The sequence below is a fragment of the Gossypium hirsutum genome, chromosome D12, assembly GCF_007990345.1.
Source record: "Gossypium hirsutum isolate 1008001.06 chromosome D12, Gossypium_hirsutum_v2.1, whole genome shotgun sequence".
Classification (NCBI taxonomy): Eukaryota; Viridiplantae; Streptophyta; class Magnoliopsida; order Malvales; family Malvaceae; genus Gossypium; species Gossypium hirsutum.
The window spans coordinates 39,631,627-39,647,337 of record NC_053448.1 but is presented as its reverse complement, the minus strand read 5'-3'; the positions used below and the strand labels follow the sequence as shown (position 1 = coordinate 39,647,337).

Genomic DNA, 15,711 nt, shown 5'->3' with positions numbered 1-15,711 from the left:
TTGTTTTTGTTTTTGTTTTCTTACATAAAAAATTATATAAAATTTTAAAATTTATCTAATTCTTTTAAATATTACTTAAATTTTCAAATTTATTTATTTAAATTTGATATGAATTATATAATAATTAAATATACAATTGTAAGAAAAAGTCAATCATTAGCGGCGTTTATGAGAAAAACGCCGCAAAATGTAAGCAATAGCGGCGTTTTTCATAAAAACGCCGCAAATACGAAAATTTTCAAAACGTGAAATTTTACGATTTAATTTTATTTTTAGTGGCGTTTTTTATAAAAACGCCACAAAATTCATTTTACTTAAAAAATTTCGCGCTGATTTTTTCCCAAATTTCCCCCCTAAAACCCAAAAACGAAAAAACTCCAAATTTCCCCTAAAATGGAGGCACCAAAGACGATTCATCTTCTTTGATGAGAGTAGCAGTGTGAGGAATGGGAATTCATCTTCTCATTTGTTGAAACCTGAATCTGGAGAGATATTGAATTTTGGTGAGAGTAAGAGAAGTGGGAATGGGAATTTGTTCACAGGAAACTCTCCGTTCGCCGTGGAGAACAAGAAGAGGTCGCCTAATTCAAGAGGGAGCAACGGAGAAGCTATGCTTTCGTTTACTTCAAGTGTAATTTTACCTTCATCTGGTGTGGTGAAATCAAATGGGGTGTCGGGGATTCAGATCACTCTGATCTTGAAGCTTCCGTTGTTAAGGAGGCCGATAGTAGTCCAGTCGTAGAGCCTGAAAAGAGGCCTCGAAAATAGGGGAGAAAACCGACTAATGGAAGAGAAGAGCCTCTAAATCATGTTGAAGCGGAGCGTCAAAGAAGGGAGAAGCTGGCTTCCTACCTCCACAGAAGACTTGATAACACTAAAAGAGGGAATGGTGGGAGCTCCACCTCGACCTCGAGCCTTCCCTTCATCACTCTAACCTTTACCCGAAAGAAGGAGGGAATCACGATAAGGGCAGTCACCCACCCGGGGAAGTGTCAGGCCAATCGACCATCAGCTGAGGAGAAGAAATATCGAAAAGATTGAACTTCAATTACGCCGCGATTTAGTAGTGATTCGGGGGAAGAGGAGCTTGGTAGCTTGCTCCAGTCCAGTTTCAGAGGTTCAGAAGCCAAAGGCAACTCTCAGACCCTTTGAGTAACCAGAAGCTTTTTGGTGTCTGTGACCCAATATTTATTTTCTTGGATGATTGATTTTTATTTTGCAGGTGTGATTGCGTTCTATAAATTGGCTGTGGTTGAGGGAATGAGCATGAGAGCACTCATTGCTTACAGACTCATCTTCGCCACTGCTTGTATAACTCCACTTGCTTTCATCTTTGAAAGGTAACTTTCACAATTCCTCATATACTCTGTTTTTTTTTAATGTATAGGTTTTGATACCAGAATAATTCAAGAACTTAATCTTTGGTCAACCAACATAAACATAGTCAAACATGGTGGACACCATCATACTGGCACCAAACATGCTGCTGTTGGCGATCAAGTCTTAGGCTCCTTGTTGGCTTTAGCTTCTTGCCTAACATTTGCAATTTGGTACATAATTCATGTAAGTTTTTTTTATATATATAATCATTTTTATTAGGTGCATTCAGTATGTGCATTAAAAGTGAATCTAATTGTTGGATATACTCGGACTAGAAAATGAATTCGATTTAGAGGAATTAATCAAATTAAGCTTACGTCTCAAACTAATCGAGTATGTTTAAATTATTCTTGTTATGTTTGCGCATTATTGGGAGCGAGTCGCCGGTGGTGGTTGTGCTATCTGGGAGTATGAAACCCGGTTTCAAACGAGTGAGCCAATTTTTTACATGTATTTAAAATTAAGTATTTAAAAATTTTGAGCTTTGATTTGTGATAGTCATATAAATTTAAATTTGCCAAATGTTGAACTGCTTGAACGACAAGTGACAGAAGGTTCTCATGTTCTGATGTAGAAAATCTCTAGAAAGTAGAAACAAATAGTTTTGATAAGGTTAACACCATGGTCAACTCTAACAGTCTTGTTCATGAGCTGTGTACTAGTGGTTGAACATTTTCTTTCTGAAATTTATATAGGTGTTATGGCTGTAAATTATTTGAATTAACGGGTCCCCGCCTGGTTATTCTGTATGCTGGATTTAGTACATTGCATGTTTGGTTATGCTTTGTCAGGTTCATGAGTAGCGATATAGCAAAGAAGCTGATATACTCACTAAAGGTAGCATATCCTTGATATCAAGCTAGTTGAATGTGAGCAAATACAAGTTGTGGTTTGTTTATTTGTTTTCAACGAACTTTAAACTTTTTATTATCAATCATGAAAATATTTTCTGACTATTAAAATCTCTTTCCCCACCAATGAAGTGGAGAGTGGACACTTCCAAATAGTTTTGTTTGTTTACTTGTGGAATGGTCTTAAATACATTCCAAGTTCTTCTCATTTTTTCATATGTGTGCGTGTGTGTGTGGTTGATCATTCTTTAAATATCTTCATATGTACAGCTACTGCTTGAGTATGCTAACCTTTTTAATCTTTTGACTGGACATATTCATCAAGAGACGCTAATCTCTACGATGACAGAATGTTGTACACATCTAGTAATCGTTGGTTGCAACAAAAATACATCATGGGCAGAGCTGTTGGGTAAATCAAACACCTATATATTTCTCAAAGTGTTAACAAGTTCTAGAAGTGAAAACATTTGTAAAACACTCTGATTAGGAATTTCTTGCATCACCATTTGTGCTGTATGCTTTGAGTTTCAAGTTCATCACACTTCAATAGTAAAATTACTCTTCTGTTTTATTATTTATTGTATTTTTAATTGTATATATCTTCTCTGAACTAATGTTTTATGTTTTCTGCATGGCAGAAAGGATCCCATAACGTTCACTTATGCTTACCTGAGGTTTGTTCTAAATTTTTCCAAAAATTGGGCTGCCCAGAAAAAAAAAACTTGAAATAGGTTTACTTAGTACTAGTTAAATTGGGCTTGATTTTAGATAAATCTAATTATTATCTTTAAGCATGATATGTTCTAATACTTTGATTTAACCTGTTGATGTATGTATTCTGACTATGGAATATCATGTTCAAATATTCTACAAAGAAGCTAATTAGGAGATTCTGCAATTGTTGATGGTAATTGGAATTTAAGAATATAGGCTTAAGGGTTTAACTGGAATTTAAGCATGATATGTTCTAATATTTTAAATTTATATTGATGAATACTTTCCACCTATATTGACTTAAGTGAGTAGATATATCAGTAGTGTACTTTTTTTATTCCACAAACAATCTTAAAAAGTTGAGATATATTTTTTAGATGTATTTTTTAATAATTTACTATAACATTATAAGACACCTAATTTACTATAACATTATAAAACTATCTTAAAAAGTTGAATTGATTTACGTATCTTTGCCATGTTCACTATGGTTTGAACAAATTAAGTTACTCTTATTTTCTTGCAGAGCATGTAGGAGCCAAATTTGCGGTTCAAATTCGAAGCCATGCTCAAAAGTTTTTCTCTAAGGCTCATTGCTTTGAGTTCATTACAAGATTTCCTTGATTAAGTAAATGTATTATATCTTTTATTACCAAGATTTACTTGATTAAGAAAATGCATTGTATATTTTATTACCTTGCATATATATTATTTATTTTAGTTTTGATTCTAAATTTGTATTTTTACTTAAGTGGTCTAACTTTTGGATTTTAATTGTGTTATTAATTTATTATTTTAAATTCTAAATTTAAATTCATTAATTGTTATATTTATATTTAGTTTTAAAGTTAAAATTTTCGTAGAAAATTTAATTTAAATAATATTTTTATTTATCCTTAAAACATAATATAATATTTATCATAGAAATAAATATTATTTGAAAAAAATATATTTTTTAAAAGATATATTTTTAGCGGCGTTTGTGGGAAAAAGCGCCGCTAAAGCTCAATATCTTTAGCGGCGTTTGTGGGAAAAGCGTCGCTAAAGGTCTTGGTCTTTAGCGACGTTTGTGGGGAAGCGCCGCTAAAGGTCTTGGTCTTTAGTGGCATTTGTAGGGAAGCGCCGCTAAAGATCATGGTCTTTAGCGGCGTTTATGGGAAAAGCGCCGCTAAAGTTAGCGACGCTGTCATTAGCGGCGTTTTTAGCGGCGCTTCTCAAAGCGCAGCAAATACTTTTAGTGGCGTTAAAAAATGCCGCTAAAGGTCTAAAAAAGCGCCGCTAAAAGCCTATTTTGGTGTAGTGTTTGGGTCCTGAAAGGTATGGTCGGGTTCGATTTCAAGGATCTTTTGTTAGCCCAACCTAATATTTTAGATCCAGCTCGCAGCAATACATGGCTTCGGGGAGTCAGGCTCAAGCTGAAGTTCAGAGGTTAAAAGACCAGATGACTTAGATGCAAGCGACCACAGTTGAGGTTCAAAGGAAATATGAAGAACTCCAGCTACAACTTAAAGCAGAGGCGGCAGCGAGAGAAGCAGAGGCTGCAGCGAGAGAAGCAGAGGTTCAAAAGAAATATGAAGAACTCCAGCTACAACTTAAAGCAGAGGCTGCAGCGAGAGAAGCAGAGCAGAGTAGAAAGTACGACGAACTCCAGCAGCAGCTTCAGAGTATGATGAAGATGTTCCAGTCGCAACTTCCGCCGTCATAGTGTATTGCATAAATATTTTTATCATTTTAACTTTTAATATTTTTGCAAAAATAATATGAATTCACTTTTATTTATTGATATTAATATTATTTTATTCATTTAATTTGAAATATTATATAAATTTATTGCTTTTGGCTGGTTTAGATCTGGTTGCTTTTGATTTGTTGCTACAGGAGGACTGAAGAAATGAAAATTTTAATATAAAAAAATCCTAAAAATAGTGGCGTTTTTGTATAAAAGCGCCGCTAAGGATCATGTTCTTTAGCGGTGCTTAATAAAAATCGCCACTAAAGAACATGTTCTTTAGCGTCGCTTAGAAAAAAACGCCGCTAAAGAACATGTTCTTTAGAGGCGCTTAAAAAAAACGCCGCTAAAGAACATGACCTTTAGCGGCGTTTTTGTTTGTAAACGCTGCAAATGTTAGCGACGTTTTCATTAGCGGCATTTTTTGCGGCGCTTGCAGAAGCGCCGCAAACACCTTTAGTGGCGCTAAAAAACGCCGCTAAAGGCCAAAAAAACGCCGCTAAAAACCTGTTCTAGTATAGTGCATATGCATATCATTCCTCATGATTAAGTTTAAAATATTGACTTTTTATGATTAAATTGTATTAAATTGAATCAGATTCAAACTAATTATATGAAATTGTTGAATTCAAATAGATTTATTTTTAAATGTGTAGTTTTAGTCCCTTTCACTCTAATAATTTTAATGTCCTTTTCCAGATCAATCCCACGACTCTAGTCTCCAGCCCAGGTAGCATTAATATTATTAGACTGCATATCAATTTTAGACCTAATAACTCATATATTATTCTTAACCTTTTTTTTTACAATTGAACAAATTGTTTCCATATTTTTAAAAATGGTAAATTATACTCAAGCTCATTAAATTATTAGTAAGTTTACATTTTGCTCAAAGTTACAAAATGATCTCTGAATTATTCAAAAAATTTATTTAAGTTATTGGGTTGTTAAAGTCATTATTATATGACCTTTTCTATTTACATCACTTGCATCAATCAAAAGCTCTCGTTCTACATTCAACTTTTTCATAGAAAAATTTTGAAGATTGTTTGCATATTTTTAAGAAGGTTAAACTACATGCAATATCACTAAACTATTATTAACTTTATGTTTTGGTCACTCAATTTTAAAAAGTTATAAAATGGTCGTCAAATTATTCGAAAGTTTTTCATGTAAGTTACTAGGTTGTTAAAATCATTGTTGTATGGCCTTCTCTATTCACATCGCTTGCACTTATCGGAAGCTCTCATTCCCCTTTTCTTTTACAATTCAATTTTTTTTTATAAAACAACTTTAAACTTCACAAATCTACGAGCCTAAAATTCTAACAATTTTTTTCTTCAATCTCCGACACTGACCATTATATCAACTTGAATTTAAGGTATGTTTTTCTACTCGTCGATAAATACTAATTCACCGTATCAATTGTTAAATCGCCATTTAAAGCTCATTAGCCAAACTTTAAGAAAAAAGAAAAAAACTTATTAGTTAGGGCAAGGCCCACTCTACCTACCAACCCACCCTCCCTCATTGCCCTCTTCTTCTTTTCACCTTTGCATTAATGTTTCTCCTACTATTTCCAGCCTACCTCCATGCACAGCTTACATTAAAAACCCTTTAAATCTTTCTTTTTTTTGTTAAAAACTTTTCCATCATAAGGCAAAAAAAAAAAAAAAAAGGTAATGCTTTTCAAGGTCCCAACACTAACCCCTAATTAACCTAAGTTGAAAAGTAGCCCTTCAAGCTGAAAATTTTTCATTAAACCCTTCTAATTTCCCCAGTTTGAAAAAGCTTCATTACTAACTTTACATATGACCCTATTCTATATATGTACATTGATCATGTTTTATGGTTTATGGTTTTGGATCATCATCATTAAAGTGAGTCACATGCATTTATATGTATATTGGTTCAACTTTGACCCTCTTTTTGTTTAATTTGCATTGGAAGTTAGGGGCAAGTGTAGAATTTATGCTAAAAGTTGGATAGTTATGGAAAGCTAAGCAGTGCACCACGCCCTATACTTATTGCTCCAAGAAAGTTGCAGATATACAACCTGATGAAGACAGCTTGCTCAAGCTTTGTTGTCTTTTGAGTTATGGCAATGGCAGCTAGCTTGCTCAAGCTTTGTTGTCTTTTGAGTTATGGCAATGGCAGCTCAGCTTGGTATGAAAGTATTTACAACCAAGGAGAGAACTCAAATTTAAATTTTGGGAGGATGTTATTGGGAGGGACAATCATGAAATCTTGAAAAGATTGATTTTTGTGAATCGTAAAATGAATATGGAAGACTTTACTTATTTCAGAAAGAAAATATTTATGAGATTTATACCAAGATACTTGATCCAAGAAAAGCTCAAACACAATTAAAAGGATGTTAAAAGAGGAAATCTATTAATCTAAATATTAATATTAATGTTAGTAATAATATTGGCATTTGATTTTGTCCTCTTTTGTCAATTCCATTCTTAGAGGTGTAACTAAAATATTGGTGCTAATAAATTATTCAAATATGATTAAAAAAATCGATTTTGATTTAGTAATTGTCGAGCTAAACTCGAACTATCAGTCAAGTCAAATTCAAGTATTATGGAGTATATATTTATATTACAAAACTATATTTTTTACCCTTTTATATAGATAGAACTAAGTACAAAAAGATTGAATTGAGCTAAAACTTAAAAGTTTATTCTTGATTGAATTTTCCACTATTCTGGCTCAATCCAAGTCGAAAATTTCATTTTTTTTTCCCATTGGGAGCTTCATGTCGTGAGATTTTTCAATTCATATTGTTAACAAAAAGCCCAAAGTTTCCTCCTTCCAGTGCAAATTGGATTTTGAGCTTTGTGTGAATTTCTTGGAGCGAATGAGAGTGACAAAATGCCTTCCAAAACTTGGTAACCTGCAAAGGGATAAAAATAAGCATGTGTTTGTGTTAGGAATTTGTAAGTGGAAAAGCACTTAACAAGATCAACACGAGATATTTGCCTACATACATGGATGAGCCAAAAATAATTCCCCATACAGATTACCAACATATGATAATCAAACACTAAACCCTGAGTTCCCTAATAAATCTCCATTCCATGCTCCCTCCTCACATCCTTACAAAACTCATAGGGATTACATACTCTATATTTATAAAACATCACCAAGTAATCCTTATACCGTAAACTTAATCTCCAACCAATAAAATTATACCATAATCAGAATTTAGGTCCATATGGTGTTTTACTTTACATATAGGGCAGCAACATATCATATCTAATGGTAAAAGTACCATGAAAGCTCTTATGCTAAAATTCGATTTGTATTTTACTCTCTTTTCTTAAAAAAATGAACAAATTAGTTCATACATGTTGAATCAAAGAGCAAATCAGTCCTATATTAAAAATTATATCTATTTCTACTGTTAAAAATTGATCCTTGCACTATTTTGTTATTTTGTCAACCATACCAGTTTTTAACAGTAAAAATTGATAAATTTTTTTAATAAAAAAGATCAATTTACTCTTTGATCTAACTTACAAGGACTAATTTATCCATTTATGAATAAAAGGAGCAAAATGCAATTTGATGTCTGGTACAAAAGCCTCTATAGTAATTTTACCCATATCCAACCATTATGCAATTAAAGCACTTTTCTTCAAGTAACACATTATCAGTTTATAGCAGAAAGCCTTCGCTTCAACCAGATAAGTGCTATGAGAATTATTGAAAATAAAATAAGAGTTAAAAGAACAGGGAATCTAGACCATGAGCAGAACCTTTCTAATAAAAAATGTAAAGAAGAACAAATAATTGAAACTCATGAGAAAATTTTAAGAGTATATACAAATTTATGTCATCCCGAAATCCCAGAAATGCACTCCACCGCAATGGAACCAATCTATCCTCTGCACATCAGGAAGCCAGGGCCAAACCTTATTATGAATTTTGGGATCGTGGATTATGTGAAAAAGTTCAGTGTTTCCTCGAAGCCCTAAGATTGTAATCATACTTGAGTAGACTTGACCTCAGCAGCATTGCCCTAACCTCTTGATCGAACTCATTGCCAGTCTGCAAAACCCGTTGGAAAGTTGCGTTTCTTTGATCTGCATGCCGTGCATAAAGAATTTTGTTGTGCGAGTCAATCCGAGCCTGCAGCAACATTTTATAATCTTCATTCAAAAAGATACACATTCAGAGATCTAAACCCCTTATGACACTTTTTGTTTCATCGGCCTGGCATTTGAAACGGTTTACTTTACCCGCTAACGACTGACTCTACTTCTCCCTTTAATTATTGGGTAAATTACATCCAAGGTCACTAAACTATTAGTAAATTTACGTTTTGGTCACTCAACTAGTCAAGTTCAAAAAGTTAAAAAATGGTCACTGAACTATTAGAAAGTTTTCATTTAAGTCACTGAATTACTCAAAAGTTTTTATTTAAATCACTAGGCTGTTAAAGTTTTTTTTTTTAAATCCAACTAACGAGCTCTAAGCGACAACTCGATGATCAGAACAATGGATCAGTACCCATCGACAAGTAGTACATACCTTAGATCCAAGTCTATCTAATGGTCAATATCGGAGATCAAACAAGTAGAACATAATACCTTAAATGAAAACTTTCAAATATTTCAGTAACCATTTTGTAACATTTTGAAGTTGACTAGTTGAGTGACCAAATGTAAACTTACTAATATTTTAGTGACCTTGGGTGTAGTTTACCCTTATGTATTCTAGCTGGTCTGGAAGGCTCTAATGGATTGGTAATCATTCAATTTATTCCTCTCAACTATCATATGGGTACTATTCAAAAGGTGAATAACCATTTTCGATCTAAATATTAAATTTGTACTCGTCGGTTGCTAAAGAGATACAGAGTAATTAAAAACTTGTGTAAGCAAGATACTAGTGCAAAAATACCTGTATCTGGTTGTCAGTAATCAAGGCTTCCAGTTCTTTCTCTAGCCCCACAACACTTGTTTTAAAGGCATCAGCCATCATTCGCATATCAACCGACACAAATGGGAGGGTATACTGGATGAGGGCTTTGTTGCGGATTTGATCATACAGGGTCTCAACATGGTCATATAAATGAATGTCAAGCATCAGGTTTGATTTGAGGTTTCCAAGATATTCCAAGCAGGAAGCATAGTGGCTGCAATAAGAAAAATCATTAAGAAGCTCCCTTTACACCATTCCAGAGAGACTAAAACATGAAGATGGAATACCTTGAGTAAAAATCATTAATAAGCTCCCTGACTTCAGGTACCAACTCCAAGAAATCCCGAAAGTTGATATTGTCTATGACTTTGTTCTGAAATGTAAAAGCATTCAATGACTAAGAAATCTACCAAACGACCATAAGAAATGATTGGAAAATAAAGGCAGGGTGGGGGGAAAATAGAGACAAAATAGATGCCTTTAGCTCAGTTCGATCAAAGCTTGCAAGCGCACATAGCCCGCCATAGGTAGCAACATCTTGAGGAGCAATAACCTCACTGTATGAAGTCCCCAATTCTGGACCAACTTCCAAAAACTGCATACACAGAAAAGACGAGCAATCCCACAATGAAATGGCAATTGGTCAAAATACAACCAATCTCAAAACCCCTCTGTTGCAATATCAGAAGTATAACAATTATCAGTGCAAGCTGACCAATCAAAGAAACCCTCAACCTTACCAAGCAGTCAAGAAAAGTTCAAATTAATTACACCGAAAAAAGTTTTAGGGACTGCACAAGAAAAAGGCAGCAAAACTTGACCCTCAAGGCACACAACCATTGTACTGCATTACCATCAAAGCATATAATACTGATTTTCTCATATCAAACTAGCCAAGTCTCATAAGTTTTCTTCCATAATCTTACAACACAGAACAACACTAAAAGAAGATTTCAGACTTCATTGTAGGAAGGCGGTGTGCCATGCCATGCCATGCCATGCCTATCAGATTGTTTGAACTTGGTCCATAAAGTTACTAGGCTCAAGCTCAAGTCTGTATTCATTTTGAATTTATAGCACAAAATAGCTTTTGAATTTAAATACAAGTCACTAGACAATAAATAGGTAAATGGCGAGAATTTGACTGGTTCAATTATAATGTGAATAACCACCCATTTTCAGAGATACATGCCTATGCAAAAGCCAAATGAATCATAAACACCACTATTATCTTCTACACTATTCAGCCATACACGAACACAAGCAGAAAAAACAAGCCATCACAACAAGTTATAAGTTGACAAACCTTACGAGCTGCAAGCTTGTACTTCTTAGCCTCCAAATGAGCCAACCCAGCAGCACAACATAGCTTAGCAACAATTGGGGGATCAAGTGCTTCAGGTGTTTGCTCAGCTTTACTAACGTAGCTAGTCACATTACTAAATTGAACCATTTCAATGCTCACAAGAATTGCATTCAAACACATCTGAATAATATGCTTCGACGTAGTACAATAATCGCGAGTTCGAACATAGCTTTTAAAAGCATCCCCCAATGCACCATGAGCATAGTAAAAATCACCAAAATCATTGTATCCCATTCTTATACTTTCTTTAATTAAATTCGTCTGCAAATAAATAAACAAGGATCAAACTAGCCTTAATTACAAAAGTTTTTATTCAAGTGAAATAATTTAATTTACCCTATAAGCATTGAGTTCACTTTCGAGCTTTTCTTTCCTCTGCTCAGCTTTCCGCTCAATCGTAGAGCCCCATGCAGCATCCATCGCATAATTAGGACCCAATCGACCGTCGATCTTCTGAACTACTTCACGGTAAAGATGGGTGTTTTCTCCCTTTTTGATTTCATCATAAGCCATCCTAAGGGCTTCCAACTGCATACCGGGATTGTCGCAGTGGTTGGCAATGAACATGAGGCGCTTGATCTTAGTTCGGCCCGTGTATAGCCCAGCGTAAGCCTCGATATCTAGCGGTTCGCCGCTTACGATCGGCCGGTTCTTCCGCGTCGATGTAGAAGTTAACGGCAATCCGTCGACGCCTCCGGTTCCATTCGCCTGCATCTCCTCCATCGTTGGATTTGAAGCGCCCTCTATGCCATCCATTGCGAAGGAAAAAAAATAAAGAACCAAAAAAAGGAAAGGGGGGTTTTAGGGTTAGGGTTTGTGTGAAATAATTTTGGATTTTTTTTACACAGTAGCAGTGATGAAGAAGGGGTTGGCTGGCACGTGACATCTTTAACAGCTAGCTTGCCGACGTAACAACTCCGTTTAAACCGGTTACGGTTACTAGACTTATTCACAAGCTAGTGTAATTAAAACAATATATATATTCATTTTTATATTATAAAAATAAAAATTAATTTAATTCGATTTAGCTCGGTTCGGATAGTTACAGTATTTTAATTTACAAACCTTTCAACTAGACCGAATCAAAATCAAACTGAACATCATTATAATTCAAATCAATTTTTTATTTTCTCAATTCTTTTAAATGTCTTTTGTAATTACATTTTGTGCCATCAAGCATTACATATAAACTTAAAAGGGTTAAATCACTATATGAGGTCTGAACTAGACCATTATTCTCGTATTGGGACTTATAACTTCTTTTACTAAGTTAATCCTTAAATTTGACAATTTCTCATATTAAGGCTTAAACTTGACAATTGTTCTCACATTAAGATATGAAATTTAGGGCTTTCAAGAAAATACTGAGGACTAACTTCTTAGATCAAAAAAAAGTTTAAGCCCAAATGTAAGTACAATTGTCAAATTTATAGGTTAACTTAGATAAAAAAAAAAGTCAAACCCTACCTTAACTTAATTTAAGTGTTATACTATTACACCATGTTTGGTTGGGTGTATTGGCATAGCCAATACACCCCTAATCGGTGGGCCCCACCTAATGCGACTGTATTCCATCGTTTGGTTTGATGTATTTCTAATACGGGTGTAATCCTTTACCTTCCTAATCGGTGAAAACCACCGATTTCTAATCCCCCTCTTTTCTGCAGATTAGTTGCCCCTTCGGTTTCCCCTCCCTGTTTTACCCTTTCTGCCGATTTGCTCCCTCTGTGCGCCACTCAAAATTCATTCCATATCCTAAAACCCAATTCTCTCTATCTCCCTTTCCTCTCTTTCAACCATGGACGCCTTGCTTTCTGCCCCGGAAATCACTTCTCAGTCGCTCTCTACCTCTCCAGGTTCTTCTTCCTCTTCTTCTTCTTTAACTTCGAATGATGATTCTGAGTTTGTAACTAGTTCAGTAAGTGAACGTACTTTGGAAGATAATGGGAATGGTAAAACTAATGATAGTAACGAGAATGGTGAGGGGAAGTTTGAAACAGTACCCGAGAGGCCATTTATGGCTGACCCTGATGAAGTAATTCCGACCGTGAGGGATGTTAGTGATGCCCCTTTTGTTGGTTCTGATGGTTCGAATGTGATTTTGAATGAGGACTCGTTTGGGGATGGCGATAATGGTTTAGAGGAATATAGAGGTGAGGGTTCGATGGGGAAGGTTGATGTTGATAGTGTTGGTAATGGGGAAAAGGACGATAAGGTGGAAATGGGTTCCATTGGAGAAGTCGACCAATCTGTTTTATCAATGGAAAGTGGAGAGGAAGGTAGAATTGGGATTTTTGAGAATAATTTGGTGTTAGATGGTGGAGCTAAGGGTTTCAATCCTATGATTGTAGAAACAGTAGATCATCAGGTAGTTGAAGTCGATGGTTCGAAATTTTCTGGCGAAGAGGAGTTGGCTGTCGATGCGAAACCTTTGACTGGAGCTGCTTTAGGCATTGAGACATTGGTGATGAAGGAGACAGAGGTGGTTCCAGTTGACGATAATGCGAGCTTGGATAACGGCTTGAATCATGCTGATGGTTCGAAGTTTTCCGGCGGAGACGAGTTGGCTGTTGATGCTGAGAATAAAGCTGATATTGCCAGTGGGGTTATGCTTGGTAAAGACAATTCTGGGACTGAGCTAAATGATCTCAAAGATGAGGAGATCATAGATATTTTGGAACAAGCATTTGCTGAGAAAGTAGATGGAGGGGGTGGAGATGGAATTCAAGCAAAGGATAGTTCTGCTCAACCTACAGAAATAATGGCAGCTCATGAAACAGAGAATTTAGATAGTGATTCTCAAAGCAAAAGGTCAGTAACCCTGCCAGGAGAAGAATCTCATTGGCCTGAGTCAGTGGAGCAAACTACAGTGGCTGGAAAAGTTAGTTTTGAAGGTGAAATGGAAGAGAAGCAGCATCAGAATGAAGGCTCAGAGACTGATGGAGAGGCTGAAAGTATGTTCTTTAAGAATGCTGAAGCTGCTAAGCAATTCTTGGAGGAGCTAGAACGAGGATCTGCCATTGGTTCTCACTCGGGTGCTGATACTTCTCATAATCATATACAGACAAATGCTATTGATTCAGATGAAGAAGGGGATACGGATGAAGAAGGAGAGGGGAAGGAGTTATTTGATTCTGCTGCTTTGGCAGCCCTCTTGAAAGTAGCAACTGGTGCTGGCTCTGATGGCGGCAACATTACTATAACCTCTCAAGATGGATCTAGGCTTTTCACTGTTGAACGTCCTGCAGGCTTAGGATCCTCACTGCAAAATGCAACATCCGCACCTCGATCAAACAGGCCTAACATATTTAGTCCTACTGTAACAAGTAGGGGAGATTCTGACAACAACTTGACAGAAGAAGATAAAATAAAATTGGAAAAGTTACAGCTTATAAGAGTCAAATTTTTGAGGATTCTTCAAAGGCTCGGACTTTCTACTGAAGATTCTTTAGCAGCACAGGTTCTTTATAGACTGGCACATGTTGCAAGGAGACAAACCAGTGAACTGTTTAGTGTTGATTCTGCGAAGAGGAAAGCTTTGGAACTTGAAACAGAGGGTAAAGATGATTTAAGCTTCTCCATAAACATGCTTGTGCTTGGGAAGATTGGGGTGGGCAAGAGTGCCACAATAAATTCAATCTTTGGTGAGTCAAAGACCTCAATTCATGCATTTGAACCTGCCACTACAGTAGTGAAAGAGATTACTGGAATGGTAGATGGTGTTAAACTGAGAATCATTGATACCCCAGGTTTGAAATCTTCTGCCATGGAGCAAGGTGCCAATCACAAGGTCCTAGCTTCTATAAAGCAATACATAAAGAAGTGTCCCCCGATGTTGTAGTCTATGTTGATCGGTTGGACAGCCAGACCCGGGATCTTAATGATCTGCCATTGTTAAGATCAATCACTAATTCTCTTGGCTCCTCTTTCTGGAAAAATGCCATAGTTGCTTTGACTCATGCTGCTTCTGCACCCCCTGATGGACCATCTGGCTCACCTTTGAGTTATGAGGATTAGTGATTGAGTCATGTTTCATATATTGAAACAGAGGAGCCAAGAGAATTAGTGATTGAATTTATGTTTATTAAAAATTAATCAATAATTGAGTTGAAGTAAACCGGTGAAATGCTTACAAATAAATATTCTTTTAAGTTTGGATTCAATCTTTAAAATTGCATATAAAAATACCAAAAGATGAGAACACCGTTATATAAATATTTAATTATTTTATTAAAATAATTAACTTAGAAACAAATATTATATTTTTGTTCATGTAAATAATTCTTAAATTTGAATCTAGATAATTATTTTAAATTTTATTAAATCATATATTTTAATTAAAATATATTTAATATTAATTATTTCAAATTATATTTTATAGTATCATATATTATGATTTTAGTAAATTCATATAAGAATATTGATTATTAGAATTTTATTAAATTATATATTTTAATTAAAATATATTTAATAATTATTATTTTAATTTATATTTTACAGTATCATATATTATGATTTGAGTAAATTCATATAAGAATATTAATTATTAAGAATTTTATTAAATTATATATTTTAATTAAAATATATTTAATAATAATTATGTTTAAATATGAGTAAATTATTTATTATTGATATTAATAATCTTATTAAAATTTAAATAAAATAATTTACCAAAACAAATTTCTGCTAATTATTAAGAATTTTATTAAATTATATATTTTAATTAAAATATA

At 34.7% G+C, this 15,711-nt stretch overlaps 1 protein-coding gene, 1 long non-coding RNA gene and 1 pseudogene across 3 annotated transcripts; 2 read left to right on the top strand and 1 right to left on the bottom strand.

The window, feature by feature from the left end:
• Positions 1–384: 384 nt before the first annotated feature.
• LOC121224115 (uncharacterized) lies at positions 385–3,635 on the top strand. The gene is made up of 3 exons (XR_005921631.1): positions 385–2,643; positions 2,873–2,908; positions 3,475–3,635. It is a non-coding gene; the product is annotated as an uncharacterized lncRNA (long non-coding RNA).
• A 3,708-nt stretch (positions 3,636–7,343) lies between these two features.
• On the bottom strand, positions 7,344–11,871 carry LOC121224114 (COP9 signalosome complex subunit 1). 2 transcript variants are annotated; one of them, XR_005921630.1, is made up of 7 exons: positions 11,315–11,835; positions 10,919–11,239; positions 10,091–10,207; positions 9,900–9,985; positions 9,592–9,826; positions 8,552–8,817; positions 7,344–7,579 (listed from the first exon to the last, which is right to left on the bottom strand). XR_005921630.1 is itself a non-coding variant. In XM_041106681.1 (6 exons), the coding sequence occupies exons 1-6, from the start codon at positions 11,732–11,734 to the stop codon at positions 8,641–8,643; spliced, it is 1,356 nt and encodes a 451-aa protein (XP_040962615.1). In that variant the 5' UTR covers positions 11,735–11,871; the 3' UTR covers positions 8,428–8,640. The 2 variants fall into 2 exon arrangements, 1 of the variants encoding a protein (XP_040962615.1); XM_041106681.1 differs by lacking the exon at positions 7,344–7,579 and having other exon boundaries at positions 8,428–8,817; positions 11,315–11,871.
• A 674-nt stretch (positions 11,872–12,545) lies between these two features.
• Positions 12,546–15,025, top strand: LOC121224113 (translocase of chloroplast 159, chloroplastic-like; annotated as a pseudogene).
• The last annotated feature ends 686 nt before the right edge of the window (positions 15,026–15,711 follow it).

What these genes read in the sequence shown, in the direction of transcription:
- LOC121224114 (XM_041106681.1), bottom strand. Translation starts at nt 11,734, where the DNA reads ATGGATGGCATAGAGGGCGCTTCAAATCCAACGATGGAGGAGATGCAG. An exon ending in TTGATCGAACTGAGCTAAAG is followed by an intron (nt 9,986 to 10,090) that starts GCATCTATTTTG and finishes TTTACATTTCAG; the next exon opens with AACAAAGTCATAGACAATAT. An exon ending in TTACTGACAACCAGATACAG is followed by an intron (nt 8,818 to 9,591) that starts GTATTTTTGCAC and finishes ATGTTGCTGCAG; the next exon opens with GCTCGGATTGACTCGCACAA.